General features: G+C 38.8%; 1 protein-coding gene and 2 long non-coding RNA genes across 6 annotated transcripts in view; 1 reads left to right on the top strand and 2 right to left on the bottom strand.

Moving 5' to 3' along the window:
• Positions 1-707: 707 nt before the first annotated feature.
• LOC150068927 (uncharacterized) lies at positions 708-5641 on the bottom strand. The gene is made up of 3 exons (XR_016534976.1): positions 5492-5641; positions 5065-5378; positions 708-857 (listed from the first exon to the last, which is right to left on the bottom strand). It is a non-coding gene; the product is annotated as an uncharacterized LOC150068927 (long non-coding RNA).
• Positions 5642-5904: 263 nt separating this feature from the next.
• LOC150068926 (uncharacterized) lies at positions 5905-7533 on the top strand. Its single transcript, XR_016534975.1, has 2 exons — positions 5905-6116; positions 6817-7533. It is a non-coding gene; the product is annotated as an uncharacterized LOC150068926 (long non-coding RNA).
• Positions 7534-15356: 7823 nt separating this feature from the next.
• Ect2 (epithelial cell transforming 2) overlaps positions 15357-25232 on the bottom strand; it is a 62552-nt gene continuing 52676 nt past the window's right edge. For all 4 annotated transcript variants that reach the window (XM_090342263.1, XM_090342234.1, XM_090342244.1 and 1 more), the window contains 3 exons: positions 21274-21381; positions 19732-19878; positions 15357-16605 (listed from right to left, as the gene is read on the bottom strand). In XM_090342263.1, the coding sequence (XP_090198389.1) occupies positions 16516-16605; positions 19732-19878; positions 21274-21381 (345 nt within the window). In that variant the 3' untranslated portion in view covers positions 15357-16515. The remainder of the gene's footprint in view (positions 16606-19731; positions 19879-21273; positions 21382-25232) is intronic.

The raw sequence follows: 25232 nt of genomic DNA, 5'->3' as shown, positions 1-25232 counted from the left end.
GACAGCACCCAAGCCCAGAGTTCAAGCCCCACAACTGACACACACAGCAATTTACCAAGGACACTTAGAGACAAGTAGATGATTGAGATTTGAACCCATATTTTTTATTCTTAAGTACTTGATTTTTTCCTAATGTTTCATGTGGAACATTTACCAGTTTGTTTCATCTTTGTGGTATGTGTGTGTGTGTGTGTGTGTGTGTCTTCATATGCTTGTGTGCTTGTGTGGAACTTGAATTCAGTGTAGTCTTATTTAAGGAGCAAGGATGGCACTCTACCACTTGAACCCTTTACTTTAGGCTTTTTGTTGGATAATTGGAGATAAGACTCTCACAAACTTTTCACCCAGGATGGTTTCAAGCCATGATCCTCAGATTTCAGCTTCTTGAGTAGCTAGGATTATTGGTGTAAGCCACCACTATCCGGTTTTGCTTGATCTTCAAACTAGTTCATCTCAACATTTTTGACCATGGAATTCCTGAAATGTGAATGTTTCTGCCTCTATTGTTTGGGAAATCATGTTTCTAGACAAGGCAGACTCAATTCAGTTTCACAAAAAGGAGAAGAGGAATTGATGGTATCCTGGAGAGGCTGAGCTCATAGGAGGCCTCTAAAAAATGTCTGTGACTTGGAATGTCTGAAGAGGAAAGTATTGTATTTTTTAAATACCTGCCTAAAGAAAAAATATTCAAGCTTCAAGATATTACTGTCTTATGCTGCAGTATATGTCTACAAATTAGTATCTAACAAGGTGTAGTCCACTCACATTATTGGTAACAGTGGTTGTAGGGGAGGGTGCTGCTCCATCAGTTACAGCCAGTTGAAATCTCTGAGGATAAAGGATGAGCTAGTGAGACCCTAGAGGAGGGAGGGAGGAAGGAAAGATGAGAAGGGGGAAGGGAGGGAGGGAAGACTGTTACAAAAGTTTGTCACTTGCTCTACTGTGCTTGTCAGACTATCCCTTGCTGGTTAACGGAAAGATCTGTATAGCAAGAAATTAAGTGCAAGCCAGGCACAGTGGCTCACACCTGTAATCCTAGCTACTCAGGAGGCTGAGATCTGAGGATCGAGGTTCAAAGCCAGCCTGAGCACAAAAAGGGCCTGAAACTCTTATCTCCAATTAACCTCTAGAAAATGGGAAATGGGGCTTGGCTCAAGGGTAGGGCAGTAGCCTTGAGCTGAAGAGCTCAGGGACAGTGCCCAGGCCAAGTTCAGGCCCCATGACCCACAAAAAAAAAAAAAAAAAAAGAAAGAAGGAAAAAAAAGAAAAATAAATAAATAAATAATTAGATAATTAATTAAGCGTAGCCTCTCTGGTTGATGGCTCAAAGTAAACAGCTGCCAACAACCATGTGAGTTTGGCACTGGCATAGCTCAGGTAGTAGAGTGCCTCCCTAGCAAGCAGGAAGCTGTGAGTTCAAACACCAGTAGGATCCCCTCATCCCTCTCTAAAAGTTACCAAAAATACCTTTGGGAAAATGAGGAAAGAATATGAATAATTCACAAAAGAAATACAAATGGGCCATTAATAGGCAAAGCAAGTCATGTTCAATAACACTGGAAATAATTGTTGTAATTGAAAATTTGTGTTCACTCACAATAGAGGTAAAACATCAGGAGGGGTCAGGAGATTGGCCTAGTGGTAGAGCGCTTGCCTAGCATGCATGAAAACCCGGGTTCGATTCCTCAGTACCACATACATAGAAAAAAAAACTGGAAGTGGTTCTGAGTCTCAAGTGGTAGAGCTCTAGCCTTGAGAAAAGTCCAAGGAAGTGCTCAGACCCTAAGCTCCAGTCCAGGACTGGCCAAAAAAATAAATAAATAAAAATAAAAGAAGTAAAACATCAGGAATGAGTCAAGCCAGCATCTTTTCACCCAAAATATTAATAAATGTTAAAATGAAAATTACCTAGTACTGAGGGGGAGCGAGGATTTGACACTTATACACATTGCTTTTGGAAGATACAAATCTATAAAATCCTTTCACATGGCACTTGGCACTACATACCAAAAGTCTTAAAGTGCCTACATAGTTTTGAGAAATTTCACTTCTAGGAATTTATCAAGTATGCTGTAATAAATGTACAAGAGCTCTCATGACAAAATTGTATATAACTTGAAAGTTGGAAATAGTTATAATGTTCCATGAAAAGCAATTGGGTAAATAGATCATGATACAGCACTGATGTTAAGACTGCTCCAATACAAAAAGTGAAATGGATTCAATTAGTCTCCACTAAAGGAATACTTAACTGAACAGTAAATGGCACAAAAGGAAGAGAGGAATTTTATCCACTTGGTCATATTTCAAGGGAACCAAAATCAAATAATAATTCCCCAGAGAAAGCACAAGTACAACTGCCCATTTTGATGTCCCCAAAACTGGGCCAAGTGGTATGTGCCTGTCATTCCAGCACTTAGAAGGCAGAGCAAAAAACATCATGACTTTGAAGCCAGCCTGGGTTACATATAGAGACACGTAAAACAAAATGAAGCAAAACTAAAGTAAAACAATCCCCTAAAGACTAGAATGAAATGCAAAGAAGCACAAAACAAACAACAACAAACAAACCTAGCAAAAAACCCCAGCAAAAAGTAGATGAGGGTGTAGTACAAAAACGGAACACTTGCCTAGCACACAAAACACCATGGGTTTGATCCTCATCACTCTTACACTACCCCCAAAAGACCTTTGAATCATCCAAGTCAGAGCACTCATCCACCTTTCAGCTCCCTGAATTCCTTCATCCTGACTCAGCTACTATCAATCAACTCCATTACTCCCATTAAAAGATGACCTCCCCCTCTGTATTATTTAGCTCATTTTGAAAATCATATTTTTCTTATCCTCCAAAGAATGTGATTGGTTTTATTAGTTACCAAAGTTCCTGGCTGGCCAAGCTTTATATGACACAGACCATTGTCATGTTTGCATGTGGCTTGTACTATGTGGGCCCACCCAAAGAGGACAGCATTTCTTTTTAAATTCAGAACTATCAGCCCGGTGCTGGTGACTCATGCCTGCCTATCATCTTAGCTACTAAGGAGGATGAGACCTGAGGATCAGTGTTCAAAGCCAGCCTGAGGAAGGAAAGACAGTGAGATGCTTGTCTCCAATAAACTAGTCAAAAAAAAGTCAAAAGTGGAGCTTGAGCTTACATGGTAATGTGCTACCCCTGAAAAAAAAAAACTAGGCAACAGTGCCCAGGCCCTGAGTTCAAACTCCTGAACTGGCACCCAAAAGAAACCAAAAGAACTATCTGAATTTTCTGGAAAATTCAAGGATCTGACAATACTTAGTTCTGCTGTTGCATTTCCATTTCCATTTCACGATATTTTTGAGTTTCTAGGCATTTTTAATATAAGGAGGTTCTGTTGTGATACTTCCATACATGCGAGAGCAGTGTACTTAGAGCAACCTCACCTCCTCCACCACATTCCACTTCCTCCCCGCCCTCTTCTCTTCTCAGACCACGTACTTTTAGTTTCTTTATGCTTCGTGCATATTCACTTATATGTAAATCCTTCCATTCTCTCAGCCCTCAGTACTCCCTCCTAGTCATTCATCCCTCTTTTTGCATTCTTTTCCATTATCATTACTTAGTTTTCATTCATATTTTGCAGTAGTGGGCAAAAGCTTAATGTTGGTCTCTTTAAGATAAACCGTGCTGTCTTTATCTGCATTCTCTAACCAACTGCTCATGACTTCTTCTACTCGCCAGCTCATTTCAATTATGTACTTTGCTGGACCTTAAGTTTGCGAGGCTCTGTTAAATATTTTCCACTACTCCAACCATTTGGCGAATACTATTCTATGTATCCTGAGTCCTTTCTTTCTCTGCTATAAAAGAATTGAGCTAGATGCCAAAGGCTCATAATTATCATGCTGGCTACTCAGGAGGCTGAGATCTGAGGATCACAGTTTGAAGCCAACACAGGCAATACAGTCCACAAGACTTTTATCTCCAATTAACCACCAAAAAGCTGGAAGTAGAGCTCAAGTGGTACAGTGCTAGTCTTGAGTAAAGAAGCTCAAGGACAGCACCCAGACTCTGAATTCAAGCCCCAGGAAGCCATCAAGAATACCATTATTTGATTTTTGCCTCCATCTGGTAACCAAAAGTGAATTTTGCCATTATTTTACATTTCCCTATAAGACAGTATAAAGGATCATATCTTCTGTTTTGGTTGTCTCTGTCAAATAACTTGCATATAAATGATAGAAAATTGTATGAATGTAACTGGAACCCCTCTATACATTACCCCAATAATAAAATGCAAAAAAAAAGAATACTATTATTTGATACTTCGTTGAATTTTAGCAGATACTTTTTTTATGGGCCATTCATGGATCTGAAAAGCTTTTATTTTATTTTATTTTAAATTTTAAATAAAAATTTATTGTTTTCTTTTAAAAATAAACTAATTTCATTAAGTACATAAATTTGAAAAATTTTAACAGAAAATTAGCTTATAGACATGAAATGAGTAAGACTCAAATCTGATTCCTGCTATTTTTACATAATTTTCTGATTCTTTTTTTCATATATTTTTATTGTAATTAATAGAAGGGTTACATTGTATTCACCAGATAGAAGGTGCATTACTTCACATACATTGATACCCTTTCTCATGTCTTGGTCCCCATTTCCCTCCCTCCCACCCCGACCCCTCATCTTATTTTCCCCCCTTCCCTATCCAATTTCAAATAACCAAATATGCATTTATCCAATATATCAGATAACAAAGTGAAATACTGTAACAATATGAGATAACCAAGGGACAGCAAAAGAGATGAGAGATAACATAGTACATTAAGGACAACAATCACTCATTATATAGCTTTTGTTTCTATATCCTAGAGGTCCTTTCATTTAGCGTATGGCCTTAAGTATCTAGGTTTTGCTCTATTGCAAATCTCTAGCAGATACTTTTTATATAAAATATACAATGCACTAACCATCAGAAATCAGTTTCCATATCTAAAGCAACAAATTATATATATATATGTATATTCACATTTTATACTAAAAACTACAGTATATTTTTAAATGAGCACAAATACTATTTAAACTTGAAAAATCTTTCAAATGATGAAGCAAGTATGATTGTTAGGTGAGACAAACTTGGAGGCTACCGTTGGGGAAAAATTGACACTGCTCAAGTTGGGGTGAGGACAATCCGAACCAGCAGGTAGAGCTCCAAACAGTGCTCCGTGCTCAAGTCCAGCTATCCGTGGCCACTTGACCCTCTAGACCGAGTAGCCTCTCAAATGGAAGACAAGGAAGCTCAAGGGGTAGAATGCCAGCCGTGAGCAGAAGGCAAAGACAAAAGACAAAGTGTGCTGTTTCTTCTCCGGGAAGACACCTAACAGCCAGCCTGCAGTGGGAGACAAGACTTCGGGGACAGCCTCGAGGGTCAAGGTCAAGGTCGTGGGTGAGGCCATGGGCTGGTGGACGCAAGGCTAAGGACAAGGAATGGACTCCCCTCACCAGACTGGTCCACCGGGTTAAGGACATGAAGATTTGTCTTTGGAGGAGATATGTCCTTTCTCCTGCCCACCAAGGGATCTGAGACCATGGTGGAAGATGATGCCCGTGCAGGGGCAGACCCATGCTGGCCAGCACACCAGGTCCAGGCGCTTGTGGCCACTGGTGACCACAATGGCTATGCTGGCCTGGGAGCTCCCGGACAGCTCCAGGGAGGCTGTCACTGTTCCCCAGAGGCCAGCATCCTGGTCAAGCTCTCCACTGTCCCTGTGCCGAGAGGTTACTGGGGGAACAAGCTTGGCAGGCCTCACACTGTCCTGTGCAAGGTGACAGGCCACTGTGGCTCTGTCTGCTTTGTCTCCTCCCAGCCCCTAGAGACACTGGAATGGGTTCAGCTCCTGTCCCCAAGAAGCTGTGGCTGGTGGCTGGTAACGATGGTTGCTACACCTCAGCGAGGAGCTGTACTGCCATCTTGGATACCATCTCTAAGACCTACAGTTGCCTGACCTGACCTCTGGAATGAGACCCTCTTCACCAAACCTCCTTACCAGGAATTCACTGGCCATCTTGTAAAAACCCACACCAGAGTCTCCAGGCAGAGGACCCAAGCCCCAGCTGTGACTAAAATGTAAGATTTTATACATGAATCATAAAGTGAATCAAGCCTAAAAAAAGACAAAGTGTGAGGCTCTGAGTTCAAGTTCTAGTACTGGCACTAAAGTAAAATAATGTTTACAACTAAACCAAAAATTATATTCTATATAATATTATTATATATTTACATTGTGTATTTTTTACGTAAAATACACAATGTAAAATACACAATATATTATGCATATATTGATATATATTATACATATGTATGTATATATAATGGCTGAGTACCAGAGACTCACACTTGTAAGCCTAGCACTCAGGAGACTGAAATCTGAGGAGCCCAGTCCATGAGACTCCTATCCACATTTAACCAAGAAAAAGCTAGAAGTGAAAATGTGGCTCAATTGATAAAAATGCCAGCTTTGAGCAAACAAACCTGCCCAGCCAGGTTTGAATTCAAAGTCCATCACTGGCACAAAACTGAGTAAGGAACTAAACAGATGGACAGACGATAGAAAGAATAGCAGACAACACTTTGTATCCAAACAAAAGCAAACTTGCACAACCATTTTAGCTGCATAATTCCAAATCTTCTGCAGTTCTGCCACTTGGTGTATAAGACACCTCTCCTTCTTCGTCCTAGGACTTAGAATCCCCATTCAGTTAAACAAGTTTCCGACTCCCATATTCTCTGTACGATCTACTTCACTAAATCTGGCCTTCTTCACAAGATTTAGGATTTCTGCGTTGCATTTATCACTCTCTGGAAGCCTTGGAATTCAGCAATAAATGGTGGGACTCATTCCTCCGTGGTCCATTCATTGTTTGTTATGCTACATGCCAAATGCAGTTGATAAATCTAAAGACCTTCTGAATGTCAAAACTCTGCCGTAAATCCTCCAGGGAAGCAGAGCTGTCTGCCTCATCAGCCGGTATATCAGTGCACAGGGGCTGCCAAGAGAACCACCATCTGCAGACATGCCGTGCTTCCCAGGGCCAGAGGCTACCATGATGACACGAGGCTGATGGCATAAAGACCCCCGTGATATGATCGCCATCACTGTCAACACGAGGACATCTGGGAGCTTAATCTATGATCAAAAGTGCCTTGTTTGCAACTTGGCCATCCTGTGTGATCTCTGATGAATAGAGCCACTTAGCGCCTTCTGTAATCACAGAAATGCTGCCTCGGTCACCCAGTCTTTCGAAGCTGAATATCATATAACAGGCCATTCTCTCTTCAATAGTCCCTAAAAGGCACTGAGGTTTTGAAATGACAGACACCAGCAGAGGTTTGAGCTCAACTTCCCAATTCACTTTAAAGCAATGTTAGCCTATTGTGGGTGTTTTATGTTCATGCACATTCATCTTTCCTGAAATGAACTACCAAGATCACATTTGTTTCCAAGAAAGCCCAACCTCATCGGCATTAAAAGATTGCAGTTCTATCACCTTCGTCAATAGTGTTCTGCAATCCGTCGGTTCCAGTGCTTTCTATTACAGCCTTTTCAAATGTCTTCGGAGATATTTGCATATAATAATATGGGGAATCTGATGAGTGAATGCACAATATGTTGAAACTGCTCAAGCAAAGATTGAGGATGATCAAAAAGGCAGAGAATCAACTACAGCCCAATCTGTGTTTATAGCTCTGAATCTGTGTACAAATCAAACAGTTTCACTCTTATGACAGTGTAGATTTGTTACACATTTTCCTTTTAGAGTAAGTTTGGTGGGTGGGTGAATTGTATAAGTCCTTAACACAAGTATCTGGATAGTATAACCCAGATAGCAAGGGATGTAAAGTTTAGAATAAGGAAATAGAATGATGTGTGTGTGTGTGTGTGTGTGTGTGTGTGTGTGTGTGTGTGTGTGTGTGTTTTGTGTAGGTGTATGTATCTGTATATAGAAAGACATAAATATGCATATAGAGATATATGTATGTATATATAGACACATCACACACTCACACACATACACACACATACTTATCAATATCAAGTTTAACAGCCAGTATATCTAAAAGATAGGGAGAAAAATAAGTAAAATAGGTCAGGAACAAGTGGCTCACACCTGTAATCCTAGACCCTCAGGAGGCTAAGATCTGAGGATCGTGATTCAAAGGCAGTCTGGGCAGTAAAGTCCTTGACACTCTCATTTCCAAAACACAACTCAGAAAAAGCCAGAAGTAGCACTGTAGCTCAACTCGTAGAACACTAGCCTTGAGCAAAAAAAAGCTCTGGGATAGCACGCAGGCCCAAAGCTCAAGTCCCAGAACTGTCAATAACAACAATAATTACAATAAGTAAAATAATAAAATAGAGGGAACAGCAATTTTAACATTTTCTATTAGCTCATTGGAGCTTTTAGTCTTCTAAAATGAATATCAAATTTATAGCTTAAATGTGAAAGATATGTCTACAGAACAAAATATGGCAGAAAATTTCTCACTCAGAACACACAAGGGCCTCAGGTAGGAAAGCCTTTCAGCAATATTTCCTATGGTCTTACACTATAAGCCTTCATTTAAAATGTAAGACTAGGGGCTGGCAGTTTGGCCTAGTGGTAGATTGCTTGCCTAGCATGCACAAAGACCCAGGTTCAATTCTGCAGTACCACATACGTAGAAAAGCCAGAAGTGGTGCTGTGGCTCAAGTGGTAGAGCTCTACCCTTGAGGTAAAAGCCCAAGGACAGTGCTCAGATCCTAAGTTCAAGACCCAGAACTGGCAAGAAAAAAAAGAAAGAAAAGTAACAGACTATTAAAACATGTTCTTCATGTTCTTCTTGAATCTACTGCAATGGAGACCACCAGAAAAGTGCAAGTCAAACAATCAGACAAAAATCATTTGCAAATGAAGGTGTCAGAACACTGCCCTTCCATCTTTCCCTTACCACCACAGTCAAGGGAATAAATAGGCTTTATTTTTTCTTTTGTTTGTGCCAGTACTGGGGCTTGAACACAGGACCTAATTCTCTCCCTGGCTGGCACTCCACTTTTGAGTTTTCGTTGGCTAATTGGAAAAAAGAGTCTCTCTTGAATTCTGCCAGGGCTGGCTTCCAACTGGAACCCTGAAATCTCAGCCTTCTGAATAAGACCTCAAGTGTGAACCATGGGCACCTGACACCAAAAGGCTTTACAGAAGAAAACACAGACAGCCAGCACCAGTGGCTCACACTGCAACCCTAGCTCCTCGGGAGGCTGAGATCTGAGGATTGTGGTTCAAAGCCAGCTGCGGTATGAGTCTCTTATAACCAGAAAACCGGACATGGTTCTGTAGCTCAAGTAGTAGAGCACTAGCCTTGAGCTGAAGAGCTCAGAGACAGCTCCCAGACTGGGTTCAAGTCCCACAACCAACGAAAGAAAGAAAGAAAGAAAGAAAGAAAGAAAGAAAGAAAGAAAGAGAGAGAGAGAGAGAGAGAGAGAGAGAGAGAGAGAGAGAGAGAGAGAGAGAAGGAAGGAAGGAAGGAAGGAAGGAAGGAAGGAAGGAAGGAAGGAAGGAAGGAAGGAAGGAAGGAAAGAAAGAAAGAAAGAAAGAAAGAAAGAAAGAAAGAAAGAAAGAAAGAAAGAAAGAAGGAAGGAAGGAAGGAAGGAAGGAAGGAAGGAAGGAAGGAAGGAAGGAAGGAAGGAAGGAAATCAGATAAGGTACTCCTTGTCCCTGACTTCTTTCCCTAGCACTGGAACCCAGAACCTGCAGCTAGAAAGCAAAGACGCAGCAAGTGAGGAGAGAGATTTGTTTCACAAGACATCAGATCACTTCCTCCTTCAACACCAGTACTTGAGGCCCAACCAGTGGGAGATTTATAACTTCAGACCAAGTTTAGAGCTTTCTTAAAGGACTGAAAGTAACAAAGAAGGTCACTGTAATCACTGAACCCAAATGGAAGCATTCTGGTCTTAGAAAAAGGAACTCAGGACAGAAAATCTCACAAATGAGGTAGGGAAGTCAACAGGCATAAAATGATGAGCTGAAAGGGAAAGTCACTTGAACTCTTTGCCATGGCAGCCCACTAGTTTATAGTAGTGAAATGGCCACAAGCACAGTACAGCCGTCTCCTGTAAAGGAGCTGAAGAATACCACATCACCTACACTATACACAGCTTTCATACCAGCCCAGGGGAGTCATCTGCCCAATCTGCTCCAGCACCTGCTCCCTCTCCACACACAAATTCCTAAACTCAAGTCTTTTTGTAATATGCCAAGATAACACATTTATCACAAATACCAACAGATCTAGCATAACACAACTTGCACTAAAATTAATCTTGAATATAATTTGTGTTCTGATGATTATGAAGGTTCTATGGTCTGGCATTGCCTTAAGGACCTAATAGAAGCATCAATTATTACTATGCTGTAAGTTTGACTAAGCAGCTAGAAGAGCCTAGTTAATGTTAGATCTGATAATAAAGTTTGAACACATTTCTAAGTGATGAGAGAAAGGTGAGAGCTGAAAGATAGTACCAAATAAGGAAATGGATACTCAGAATCACAGAAAGAAGAAAAGCAGGGGTGGGGGGGGGGGAGAAGGAAGAGATAAGAACTGAATGGAGGAAAGGAGGAAAGGGTGGGAAAGGGAAGAAAAAGGGGGAAGGTCTCTGTTTATTAACTGCAGAAACCCAAGATTCCAAAATCAGGGTCTGAGGTAGAGAAGGCAAGTTGAATCCTAAAAGATTACTAAAACACCTCTACTAAACAACATTGGAAGGGCAGGGAGGGGAAAGGGAGATAAGGAAAGGAAACTAAGAAATGCCAGTGGGAAGCACAAATAAGAAAGTCACATCCAAAGAGTATTCAAACTAACCATATGACAGTTTTTGAGGAACTGAAAGACCTGATAAGCAAAACTTCTTGGAACTGGACTCAGGAACATTGGTGCCAGGGGTGAAACACTGTATTTCCTTTTTTTTTCTTTTTTTACACTTTAATTTTTTTGAATTGTAATGTATAGAGGGGTTATATTTGCCAGATAGAAGGTACATTACTTCTTGCACAGATACCCCTTCTCATGTTTTGTCCCCATTTCCCTCTCCTCACCCCCTCCCAATCATTTTATTTTCCCCCCTTTCCTTTCCTACACTGCATTTCTAATCCTAACACATCACCTGTCTTTGTACTGGATCATATTCAATTAATTATAACACAAATGTTATATTCTCATTTCCATCTAGTGAATGAGCCTGTAAACCAAACCTGGAACTTAATATGGTTACACAACTGAATATTATGGTAATAATATAAAATTATAAAGATTTAACTCTCAGGGGGTACAGATGCAGTGGAGGGAAAGGAAGGGGCTCTAGTGGCCTGCTCCGGGAGACAGTAGAACAAGATCAGTAACCCCAGCAATGAAGCCATTACAATCTGGTAAGGAAACCTCATACAGGTCATGTAACCACTAGCACTGTTTCCACATCTGAATAATGGGGACCATATCTATTCCATAGGTCTGATGAGGATAAAATTAATATATACGTATATAAAGGGTAGTCCATCTCATATAATAAGAGCTAACCATTTAATATTATCCAACACAAGCAGTTAAGAAATGCTGCCTCACTAGAGTAAAAATCAAGTGGAAAGAACCATTGTTTTCAACTGGAAGGAGGAACAGGAAAGAATCTTTAATAGATTAAACACGTCTCAAGTTGACAATCAGAAAAAAATGGCAGTATTTTGTATTACTTATAGTTAAGGAGTCAGTCATGGCACTACAAACAATGAAACCAGAAATAGTTACACATATTCATTGTCTTTTAACCAAATAATTATAGCGTTATTCTTTCAAAAATAATAATTTAGTAAAAAAAAAAAAAGCTGAAGTCTTTTACAAATGCATTCAGCCTTTGCATTCAGCTGGAGCAAAGCTACACCTCTTGACAAGGCTCAGTCCTTGGAGAGGTGTAACATTAACGCTTTATGTCACCTTTCAAATTCTAGAGATGACACTGGCAAGAGCCCACTTCCACGCAAACTCCTGTGGTGCCCTGGAACTCCAGCATGTGGCCCCAACTAGCAGCGGGGACCAGATCTCACTGAAAGACCGCTCTGCAGGCTGTAGTTTCACACTTCTTCCTAGTGATAACCAAACCATTTGGTATCTCAGAGTTGCAGCCTTTCCTCACCTGTTAGCATTCCTTCCTCTGATGCTCCAAATTTCCATTCATCCCAAAGCACACCTTATGGAAGCATGGCAGACGAACGCCCAAGAATGAAGCCTGCACCAAATGTGCTCAATGTTTATCTTAGTGGAAGCACTGGTCCACTTTCCCCTATGTACATCTTGTCTTAGGTACCAGAACTATTTCAGTGCTACTGAGCTCCTTTTGTCTGTCAAGTGCTACACTAGGAGGTGACAATCCTTTGACACATAAATCAGATAAAATTTAATGAAATAAATTCTACGATAATGCACCAAGTACTGTTGGACAGGTTAAAAAGAGAAAAACCAAAGAAAGAAAAAGAGGAGAGGAAGGCTTTCTCAAGGAACAGGCCAGCAAAACTGGCATCGTATAGACAGAGGCAAGGTAAAGAGCCAGTGGCTCAAGCTTGGAATCCTAGCGGGATTACTCAGGGGGCTGAGATCCAAGGATCCAAGTTGAAAGCCAGCCATGGCAGTCAAGTCCCTGGGTCTCTTCTCTGCAATTGCCTAAAAGTTGGAGGTAGAGCTGGGACTCAAGTGTAGAACTCCAGCCCCAAGTGAAAAAACTAAAGGACAGCTTACAAGTCTTATGTTCAATCCCTACTACCAGTGCCAAAAGAAAAACAAAAGAAAGCAAGCTGAACAGTAAGAGGAAAAATAAATTAAGAGGAAGTGGCAAATGACAGCTCAAGGAGGCAGGAAAGGACCTGATACTGTCTTTATGCTAATGAGCATGGATTCTGGAAAATTTTACTGGAGTTACTGAATAATTTTAAACAACTTAACTATTTAGTTATGGAGATTCTCCAGATGAATATTCCACCTATGCACAGATGAATAGAGATCGTCTATGTATGAGTAGAGGTCATAAAGGATGGACAGTTGCACAAAACCAAGGGCTCCTCCTAACCCATGAAGGCTGTCTCTTCTTCACTGAAGCCAGAGCTGAAGGAGGCACTACCTACTACTTCCTGACTTGAGGAATTCCAGAACTCCAGAACTGGTAAGGCCTTGCACACAAGTACAACCTAGAATCACCAGGAACTCAAATCATGCTGTTGGCCAGGATGGGAGCTGGAAGCTGAAAGCAAGGCTCCTCCTTTTCACACACCACATGGAAACTTCCACCAGACAATCTATGAACTTTCCTTCTGCCTGTCTCTCCTCAGCAAGAATAAGCCCAAGAATCCTAAACAGAAGACTTTGCCTCAGAGTCTGCTTTTATGGAACTAAAAAGAGACCAGGTAAATCTAGGAATCACATATGCCTGAAATAAAACATGGCACTGGGAATAGAGATGGGAGAATGGAGATTCTCAAGGTCTTTAAAATGCCCACAAGGCTTTACTAGCCTATCTGGATGACTCCTGTCTGGCTGTCAAAGAAAGCCATAAAAATGTGAAGTAACAGTAGAGATAAGGGCTATTTCTATTCCAAAATACTGATTTGTAACATTTTACATAGTCTAGAATACTTTTAGTCTAGAGTATATAGAAAATTATACAGTGGGGGCTGGGAACATGGGCTAGTGGTAGAGTGCTTGCCCAGCACGCACAAAGCCCTGGGGTTCTATTCCTCCGTACCACATACACAAAAAAAGCCAGAAGTGGTGGTGTGGCTCAATTGTAGAACACTAGCCTTGAGAAAGCCCAAGGATAGTCAGTGCCCAAGCCCTGAGTTCCTGCCCCAGGATTGGCAAAAAAAAAAAAAAAGAAATTTGTACAATGCATAAAGTGGTTATAAATTGCAACTGCTAACTGTCCTACAGTTTTATATGTATATATACACTAGTACAGTGAGGCTGTAAAATGCAAAGAAAATTCCTAGCACAGGTAGATAATAATGAAAACTAGAAGCATATCCTTTAAAATAAGTAATTTCCTATTTCTTTTTGCTAGTGTATGTATACAACAGTTTTTCTAGCTTCCTACTTTATCTCAGTTCATACCTCTGAAAATGCCCATCCTTTGAGGGAAATTATGCTTCCACTTTCAATCAAATGATAAATGTTTTCCATTTTCTTGCCAGAAAAATGCATGCATACATACACATAAACACAAAATTCACCTAAAATACCTACTCCTATTCCAGATTTTCAAATTCCTGTACCAGCTGGGAGAAAGGCACTCATTCCTGTAATCCTATTCAGGACAGTGAGATCAGAGGATCAGTTTGAAGCCAGTCCAGGCAGAAATGTCCATGAGACTGCTATCTCTGATTAATTATCAAGAGGATGAAAAGTGGAGCTGTGGCTCAAATAGTAAGAGCATTAGCTTTGAGCAATTAAGCTCAGGTACAGAGCGTGGGCCCTGAGTTCAAGCTCCAGGACTAGAAGCTAGATTTAAAATACTTCTGGATATAACTCATATAGGACTGCAGGCATCCACACAGAGATACCCTACCATTAGGGAAGGAAACCAAAGCTGGAACTCCTCTGAATACTTAAAATACTCTATCAAAATCAGTTGCAGGATATGCAAACACAGGCTTGGGTATTGGTAGTTGCAGTACTTGTTTTTCCTTTTCTTTTTATTTTTTTATTGTTTGCCAGTCCTGTGCTTGAGATCAGGGCCTGGGCACCATCCCTGGGCACCCTCAAGGCCAGAGCTCCATCACTTGAGCCTCAGCACCACTCCTGGCTTTTTTCTATGTATGTGGTACTGAGGAATCGAACCTGGGTCTTCATGCATGCTAGGCAAGCACTCTACCACTAGGCTAAACTCCTGGCCCCTTTTCTTCTTTTTAGAGGGGCCCAGAACGGAGGGAGTTAAGAGTGAACAGATGCAGGCATGGTATTCAGTAGGAACTGCCTGAAAAATGCAACTTGTGGGCAAGGACAGGAGGGAGAGACTGAGGAGGGGTAACACTGCCCAAAAACTACATGTTACTATGACTTATAAAATGTTACACCTAATAACAATACAATTACATTTTACAAAAACTACTCCCAATCAGAAAGCCCAGTACACAAAATGTTCTGAAGATTTAATAAAGGAATAAATAAGCAGAAAGGTTAACAAGGCATTCACAGGTCTATGAGAATTCACCTGAAGGAAAAAAAGACATGGGACAAAACATTATTGGGTTTGAAAGTTTATTTACAAGGTTTTAGCTAATGTAACTCTTTAAAATACACCAAAAAATCATTTACTAATATCTGAAGTAGCGTATACATATTATATAAAAAAGAAGCTATAGTCACCTTAAACTATTAATGGAGATAACTGAAAAATACCCCACAAGGAAATATTTGCAATATCCTAGAGGAAATAAAAAAACACATGTATTCCCAGGAGCTTGATTATTTTGTATTGTTGACTACAAAAATACAATTGGAAATGGTAACATTAGGCTTTGGAAAATACAACAGTAAATTTCTAATATTACATTTAATGATAAGACCACAATAAAATGTTACCACACACACACACACACACACACACACACACATATCTATGTACTTCACAGCAGATCATAAAGCTAATGGCAAATGTGGAACTATTTCATAAACAGATAAGCAATCTTTATCACAATTTTCCATGATCTTATCCTTTGAAATAAATTCCAATATTGTATCAAACCAAATCAAGATTTGTTAGTGGCTAAAATCTCCCAAAATATACTTAAATGTAAGTTTATATCAATGTCTTGCTTTTGCAAAATATACAGTTTTATAACTTTTCTTTCCTTATCTCAATTTTCAAAAATATGTTCAAGCAATCTTATTTAAATGTTATACTTGTTAATAAAAGCAGATTTTAAAACCCACATGCTGGATCTTGAAAACGTCTGAGACAAACTGAAAAAGAGCAGTTAAATACATCAAACAGTGTATTGAATGAAGGCCTCATTATTTAATCAAGAATCTCTGCAGGTTTTTATCTAGTAAGTATAATATCACTTAATCTCTGCACAAATTGAGATACACAAATATGTACTTCCATAAACATTCTCGGATACTATACAAACAATCACAGTAGTATCTGACACCTTCCAGTAAAATTTATACTAGATAAATTTTACTATCAGGGGTTACAAAGCTACTGACGTAATGAATAATAAATTACTGGTCTTCAGATGAGAATGTGAGCAAAAAGATAAATTACATCAAAATCAACATATTTTTACATGAATTAATTTGAAAAATCTTTCAAGAAAATCAAATAACATAGTTTAGTGTTACTTATCTTCTTTCCAGCTTTCACCAAGTGCTAATTACAAGTACCATTTAAGTCAGTTTCTTACTAGAGTATAAAGTCTTCATATATTTCTATAATTTATCTAAAGCTTCATATCAGATGAGTTGTAGATCTACTTAAAGTATGACTTCTTCTTTCAAAGAAGGAAGGAAGGCTGACAAGGGAGGGAGATGGAACGCCCTGTAAAGACAAAACAAGTATTTTATTATTAAAATTTTCTTTAAAAACAAACAAAAAAACCATACAGCACAGGAAGAAACACCCTACTGATAACAGTAATGGCCTAACTTTCTTCAATAAGAAAATTTGTTGAGTGAGAAAGACAAATAAGATAAAGACAAAGTTTTTGTTTTTAAAGATAAATAGCCAGGCACCTGTGGTTCACGTGAGGATCGCGGTTCAAAGCCAGCCCAAGCTCTTATCTTCACTTAACCACCAGAAAACTGGAAGTGGTGCTGTGGCTCAAATGGTAGAGCTCTAGCCTTGAGCTGAAGAGTTCAAGGACAGTGCCCAGGCCCAGAGTACAAGCCTCATGGCTGACCGTTCCCTACTCCCGCTAAAAAAAATAACAATGATTCCTTTTCCTCCTCCTCTTCTTCTTCTGTGCTGGTGGGCATCGTGATCCTTGAGCTTCTTTTGCTCAAAGCTATTGCTCTACTACTTGTACCACAGCTCCACTTCCAGCAAAGAGTCTCAGACTTTCCAAGCCCAGCTTTGCTTCAAACACCATCCTCAGTCGTCAGACTCTTGAGTAGCTAGGATTACAGGTGTGAGCCGTCAGGATCCAGCTCTCTTTTTAATTTATAAAATAAAATGAGAAAAACCACTTCATTGGAGATAATTTTCTAAAATTAAGAAATTAGCTTCTAAGCAGGGTTTGTATTCATATATGCAACTTATATTTATGTGTTTGCATATTAAGTATAATTTTGTTCCATTAATAAAGCAGGAGCCCTTTTAGAAAACAATAATTATTATATAGCTGACCTATCGATTATTGTTTTAGAAGTTGGTTAAAACAACACAAGTTTTAAACATATAAAGAAAGATGAATTTGGGCCAGGAGCATAGCCTAGTGGTAGAGTGCTCGCCTAGCATGCATGAAGCCCTGGATTCGATTCCCAGTTCCAGATACACAGAAAAGGCCGAAAGTGGTGCTATGGCTCAAGTGGCAGAGAGCTGGCCTTGAACAAAAGGTATCCAAGGACAGTGGCCCAGGCCCTGACTTCAAGCCCCAGAACTGGCAAAACAAAACAAAGAAAACAAAACAAAAAACCCATGAATTTAAAAACCTAAGAATATAGCAAAAATGAATTATAGCCTCGGCTACATGACCACACTTATTGCCAACAAGGCAGCTCGCTGTAAATTCTCATCAAGGCAGTAAAATGAAATGATCAAAGAGATGGGTTAGTAAAGTAAGATCAACCAAGTGATAAGATAATCATATTTACATAGGTACAAAGCTTACATATGCTGTAAGTTCAAAATTAAAAATCTAACTTAGAATGCAAATTTACATAAGAATTTCTCTAATTTTCTTAAATAAAATGATTTCTAATGGAATTTACTTTTCTGGACTTAAGAGTAAACTTCCTTGCAAAAATATATTTACTTATACACATATCAAATACTAATAAACTCCCAATAAACTTCACAAGGCTTACTTCTGTTATTGTTTGGCACGTCTCCTTATTCTTCACAAATGTCAAAGATGACTTTGAAAGAACTTTTTTTAATTTGAAAAAAAATATTTCCTTCTAGTAACTTTGAAAAAACTAGCTCAAGAGGCAGAATGATGTATACATGGAAACCGCAAATACTGAATACCAGGAGGCTCAACACTGAACATAAGCACACTTAGCATATCAATTACACAGCTTGTGCAAACAGAATGTCAGAACAGAAACAAGCAACTGAGAAGACATGATTGTCTTAAAAGATATTTTATGTTTTATGCATTTAGTCTACATAAAACAGATACAAAACTACAAATAAGGGACTAGGAGTTTGGCCTAGTGGTATAGTGCTTGCCTAGGCATGCAAGAAGATCCAGGTTTGATTCTTTGGTACCACATACATAGAAAAAGCTGGAAGTGGTGCTGTGGCTCAAATAGTAGAGCACTAACCTTGAGGAAAGCCCAAGGACAGTGTTTAGGGCCTGAGTTTAAGCTCCAGGACTGTGGGGGCTAGGAGGGAGCGGAGGGAAACAAATACAAATAATTCATTTTCTAAAAATTTTCTATAAAATACCTTTATCTGAAGACAATATTCATAATAGTTATAAGAGAGCCAGAGAGACAGACACTGAGACACTTTGTTCCTGACAAAGCCTATAATTTAACAAATGGATGTTCACCTGCATTTTGATAAGCCAATTTAATGGATTAAGTTACTTTGTATATGTTTCTACAAGTACAACTGCTTTCCCATTGGTTTACCTTGATTTTTAAAAGTTTGTCAAGCATACTCATTTTTTTTTTTTTTTAATTCGGTCGTGGGGCTTGAACTCTGGGCCTGGGAGCTGTCCCAAAACTCTTCAGCTCAATGCTAGTGCTCTACCACACTGAGCTACAGCACCACTTCTATAACTAGCTTTTGAAAAAATATTTACTGAATATTATATGCTAATATATAAAAGGCTACCATACACTGAAGTTTCCACACACGCTAAGCACTTAAGTAATTAACTTATCTCATTGGTGAAAGTAAAGTAGGAGAAGCAGCATGATGAAGGGAACATAGCTAAGAAGTGATAGCTGTTTGATTTCCTTAACCTATGAGGTTAATAAAAATTTAACAAAAACAGATATACATGCCTATACTCAATGGCAATAATATATGTCAGAAATGCTTTTGTCTAATTGTAATTGTGAACTTGTGAATTTGGATTACAAAGGAAATGTTTCAAACATATGCATGAATTCAGAACCCATAGAATCCGCTAAAATTCAGTTTCAAAGGTCATCATCCATTCATCAAAGAAACAGTAAAAGGAATAAATCTCAGTCTGTTACTGAAACCCACATATAAACAGAACCATGGATGGACATTAGTAAAGTGATCCAGATTGGAAGATTTCTTTTCTTCAGGTTGGTAGAACATATATTAGCCACAGTAAAAGCCCATATTGAATGAACTACATATTAATATATCTCCAGTTAATTTTTTAGTTGCCTTAAATAAAATTAAAAGACCTGATACACTTAAAAAAGCATGGGAGACACTAATTTCTCCTTTCAAAATAGTTAAAATTCTCTACCCAGTTTATAAACATGTGTAAGTGTAGTGCATTAAAAAACTTACTGCTAATGACGATGTGCTAGACAGACGACTCAAAGTGTGCTTATCAGTGCTGGGAGAACTTCTTCCCTCTGACGAACTGTGGGCTGGCATGAGAGCCAATCGTAGAGCTCTTCTTGGAGTTTTGGAAAAAGAGAATGCTCTTGTGACCTACAGTTAAAATGAGTTATAATTAGTTAAGACAAATTCAACACAATCCATGAGACACTATTTTCTACAAGGAAAGTGTGCAGATTCCCCATGACCTAAGCAGTAAGAAAATATAGGATGCTGGCCAGATGCAGTGGCTCATATCTGTAATCTTAGCTACTCAGGAGGCTGAGATCTGAAGGTTGAGGTTCAAAGCCAGCCCAGGCACTAAAGAACATGAAACTCTTATCTCCAATTAATCGGTAGAAAATGGGAAATGGGACTGTGGCTAAAGGGGACAGCACCCAGTCCCAGTCCCAGAGTTCAAGCTCCATCACTGACCAAAAAAAAAAAAAAAAAGAAAAGAAAAGAAAGAAAAGAAAACATAGGATGCTATAAAATATTGTATTGTTCATTTAGATGGCATTGAAGTACACTGGTAAGAAAAAAAAGGAAAAAAGCTAGCCTGGGAGACAAGAACCCTGGATTCTTTTTAACATTTTCTCTTTATCTTTTGAATTTTGCCATGTTCAAAATACAAGGTTTGGTCATATGAGGAAGCTCTACTTAGATCCTCAGTCTACACCCTAGACTCTTGTCTGAGTTTGTCGAGAATAGTTGTAAAATCATTCATCTCAAAGTACTAGTACCTCCATTTCTTTTTTTTTCCTTTTTCTTTTTGTCAGTGGTAAGGCTTGAACTCTGGGCCTAGGTGCTGTCCCTGAGCTCTTTGGTTTAAGGCTAGTGCTTACCACTTTGAGTCACAATGCCCGACTAGTACCTGAATTTCTTTACTGAAAGTGAAGCAGTTCCTTAATCTTCATTTAACATGTTCATACACTATATATGTTAAATGATAGAGGAAAGAGAGATGGTGTAAGGCCTTGCCTTCAAAGGGAGATCAAACAAAACTTGTAAATCTACCCAAACTACATGGCTATAAATTTCCCTGAACACTACAATTCTACTGCTCCTTTTAAAAACCATACTTACATAGTCCTCAGCAAGTGCAATGAGGTAAGGAAGGAAGGAAGATGGAAAACTACTTGCAAGGCCAGGAATGGATCAGATCTCCTCCCTCCCCTACATGTCCTTTGTTGAAAAGATGAGGTGCTCTTCAAGATGAATGTGACACATCTAGATGTGAAGTACCAACACTGAGTTTCTACTGACCTGCGGTGCACAAGCATCACAGAAACAGAAACAAGAGGGATAGCTGGCTACCAGAACCTCAACCATAAGGATGACACTGAACTAAACCATCTTCTCTGTGGACAGTTCCTAGAACTGAGCAATGGCTTTAACACCGTATACGCTATTTTATAGCAGTGCTTATAGCAATATTAGTTTCATACAATACCAAAAAGTATCTCTAAAGTATATAGAGTATTATAAAATAACTGCCCTAAGACTCACCTTTTTTGAAGTCTTTTTGATGGCTCGAGATGCTCTACTCAGCGTACTATCCATATCTTTTGTATTTACCTCAAAAGATTCTGGGTCAGCAGTGTACATAAGGTTCTCCTGTTTAAAATTATACAGTCGATTTTTTAAAAAACACCAACTGATTCTAAATTCAAATCTATGTAAACAAACACAAATATACACACACTCATAGTTTATAAATGAAGCTACTCAAATTTGTGATGCACTTCACAAAATTGCTATCATGATATGCATCACTTTTATATTTTTGAAATGTACTACTATATAGTACACAGTAAGTATTCAAAGTGAGAAAGTCCCAAAAAGAACCCTGAACACGGAGACAAGGGGAATGAATATGCATCAGTATAAATTCTTACTAATAACTGTAAAACTAATCAGTTACAAAGTTAGCAGATTTAATGCTTAGGTATAAAGACTATTATGAAACCAGTAACAAAATAAATTTCCTTAAGATAGTAGCAAGTTAAAATTTAGACTTAAATCTATTTTTCTGTCATTCCTGTGCATCTGAAAAGGTCTCAAATGAGACATGCTGAGTCAGGCCTGGTTGTACACACCTGTCATCCGAGTTTCTGGAGGCTCAAGCAGGACAATGAAAGTTTAACCCTGTATCATTTTTAAAGGAGTTCTTGGGTAACACACATGCATAATACACAACTCCTTGAAATGGTATATAGAATTTTGCATGAACATGTACTTTTTCCTGAAAGAAGTTCAGTTTCCATGACTCCCATAAGAGTCAAAGACCTCCTCATAAAAGCCAAGAATCACAAGAATAACCTTTATATTTAAAAAGATAATAATCACGCAAAACAAAGTATTACTTGAGCAAATTGTTTTGAGTTTCAGAAGGAAATGAGACAAAAATGTTTATGCATATTCCTAACAAACAACTCTTTCAAAATGTACATATCTAGAGTATGCACTGTTACACTGCCTCATTCTTCTTGAACTGTATTCTGTGGCCAGAATTGTAGAGCCTTGTGAAAATTGGCCTTGTCAGAAATTTCTCTCACATGCAACATGTAGTAAATACCTAAGTTCTATAGGACTTATAAAGCTAAAAGAAGACAATACACAGAAGAACTCTGAAGGAAAATGTGAGGTCTTTTTATAAACACAAAGTAGTAAATTACAAATGCCTGTTTGCTCTCCACCACTGACCAGCACATAGATTCTACATTTTTTCTAATTTCTTCATTAGAACCAAGTGCTAATGACTTCTGCGCTTATCTAATCCCAGCCAGTAACGCTACTGCACATCTAATTGTCAATAATTTCTACTATTTTTAGAGTTAAAAAGATGTGAAGGAAGTGGTGCTGTGGCTCAAGGGGTAGGACTGTAGCCTTGAACTGAAGAGCTCAGGGACAGCACCCAGGCCCAGAGTTCAAGACCCACAACCAAAAAAAAAACAAAACCACAAACCTGAAAAATAAAGATTTCAAGCCAGGTGTGGTAGCTCATGCCTGTAATCATACCTATTCAGGAGGCTGAGATATGAGGATCTCGGTTCAAAGCCATCCTGAGCATTGAAGTCCGAGAGACTCTTATCTCCAGTCAATCACCAGAAAACCAGAAGTGGTGCGGAAGTGGTGGAAGTGGTGCAGTATGGTATGGCTCAAGGGGTAGGGTAGCAGCCTTGAGTTGAAGAGTTCAGGGACAACACCCAGGCCCAGAGTTCAAGCACCATTAAAAAAAAAAAAAAAAAAAAAAAAAAGATTTGGAAAAACAACCAGCTATTTACGTGTTTTTTATGTTCTTTTATATTTATATTTATATTCAGGTTTTTGGCTTTTGGGGGCTTGGAGTTCGGTCCAGTGGTAGAGTGCTTGCTTACATGCACAAAGACCTGAGGTTCGATTCCTCCATACCACATACATAGAAAAAAGGTGGAAGTGGTATTGTGGCTCAAGTGTTAGAGCTCTAGCCTTGGAGAGTACTCAGGCCCTGAGTTCAAGCCCCAGATGCAGGGGGGGGGGGGGAGAGAAGCTCTTTGTTGGGAAAACTCTAAGAGAACAATGGAAAGGGTGACACGAATCAAGTTACATTATAAAATTGATATGTTGAATTCAAACCCTTTCTACAATGACTTAAAGAATAATAAAGATAGTCATAAAAGCAAAACAAAAAACCTAGAAGCACACTAGCTTGGTATCTTAGGTTTTTTTCAACTACCTGTATATTTTTTTCTAGACATTAAATTCTAAAAAATATATTTTTATTTAATAATATATTAATATATAAGAATATATACAAATTAGATACTTGAGATACATATATAATAGCTATTATACATAAAGAAATATATATATATATACAAGAATAGATATATTTTTAGTGAACATATACTGTTAATAGCCAATGGGTTTTCTCTGGTTTGACCATTTCCTAAGGCAGAATATTAGAAATAGAGAAGCAGTCAGGCTCCCAAGGCTTACACTTGTAATCCCAGCAAGGTATTAGGATACTAATACCTTGAAGATCATAGCTCTAACCCAACTTGGGCATACAAGTCTGTGAGAATTCATCTTCAATTAAATAGTAACATGCCAGACTCCAAGGATGGGTCAAGTTGAGCAAGAAAGCATACAGACCACAAACACCTGCAATTTGATTTGCAAAAAAACTGACACACTGATCTTTTACTTTTTAAAACTAATAGTGAAGTATATATTTTTCTCCATGTTTTTTTTTTCTTTTTTGCCAGTCCTGTGCCTTGAACTCAGGACCTGAGCACTGTCCTTGGGCTTTTTCATGACAAGAGCTCTACCACTTGAGCCACAGCATTTTTGGCTTTTTCTATGTATATGTGGTACTGTGGAATCAAACCCAGGTCTTCGTGCATGTTAGGCAAGCACTCTACCACTAGGCCCAACTCTCAGCCCTTTTCTCCATGTTCTTTGACTGCTAGTACTTTCTTGTGAATTATCTCTTCATATAACTTAACCTGTTTTTCTATTGGACTATTATCAGTTTTTGAATTATGAATATGGATTAAAGAAATAATTGGTCAGAGGAAGAGAATGATGGAAGAGATGACACTGAGCTAGATGTATTATACTCATAAGTTAACAGATTAATAAGATCAGCTAAACTCACAAAAATGTATTTGTCAAAAAAGAGTAATTCTATCCTTGTTTTTGCTTTGTTTTAAAAATTACAAAGCAATTTGTTAATGCGCATTTGAATTGGGTCAACTTAAAACATTTAAAACCGGGCCGGGAGTTTGGCCTAGTGGTTAAAGTGCTTGCCTAGCATGCATGAAGACCCGGGTTCAATTCCTCAGCACCATATACATAGAAAAAAGCCAGAAGTGGTGCTGAGGTTCAAGTGGTAGAGCTCTAGCCTTGAGAAAGTCCAAGGACAGTGCTCAGGCCCTGAGCTCAAGCCCAGGACTGGCAAAAAAAAAAAAAAAAACACACTTAAAACCTGAAAGCTGAAAAATTGAATGGAATTGGCTGGAAAATTACTCAAAGCAGATTTACTTAAAGTAACTGAGACATGATGACATGGTGGTACATGCTGGCAATTCTAGCACATAGAAGGCTGAAGCAGGGTACTATTTCTGAGACCAGTCTGGGAGACAAGTTCAAGGCTGGCCTGGACTCTGTATTGAGATCCTACTTCAAAAACATGAGGGCACACATACATAGAAAAAAAAGCTGGAAGTTGTACTGAGGCTCAAGTGGCAGAGCTCTAGCCTTGAGAAAGCCCAAGAGTAGTGTCCAGGCCTTGAGCTCAAGCCCAGGATTGGCAAAAAAACAAACAACAACAACAACAACAAAAAAAACGAGAGAGAGAGAGAGAGAGAGAGAGAGAGAGAGAGAGAGAGAGAGAGAGAGAGAGAGAGAAAGCGAGAGCGAGCGTACTCATATATACACCAAAGATGCACAAATTAATAATAAAATAAGCAACATCAATTTAC

Source organism: Megascapheus bottae, chromosome 1 (assembly GCF_031878675.1).
Source record: "Megascapheus bottae isolate mThoBot1 chromosome 1, mThoBot2.hap1, whole genome shotgun sequence".
Classification (NCBI taxonomy): domain Eukaryota; kingdom Metazoa; phylum Chordata; class Mammalia; order Rodentia; family Geomyidae; genus Megascapheus; species Megascapheus bottae.
The sequence above is the reverse complement of the archived record's forward strand: the minus strand, read 5'-3'. Positions and strand labels throughout refer to the sequence as shown.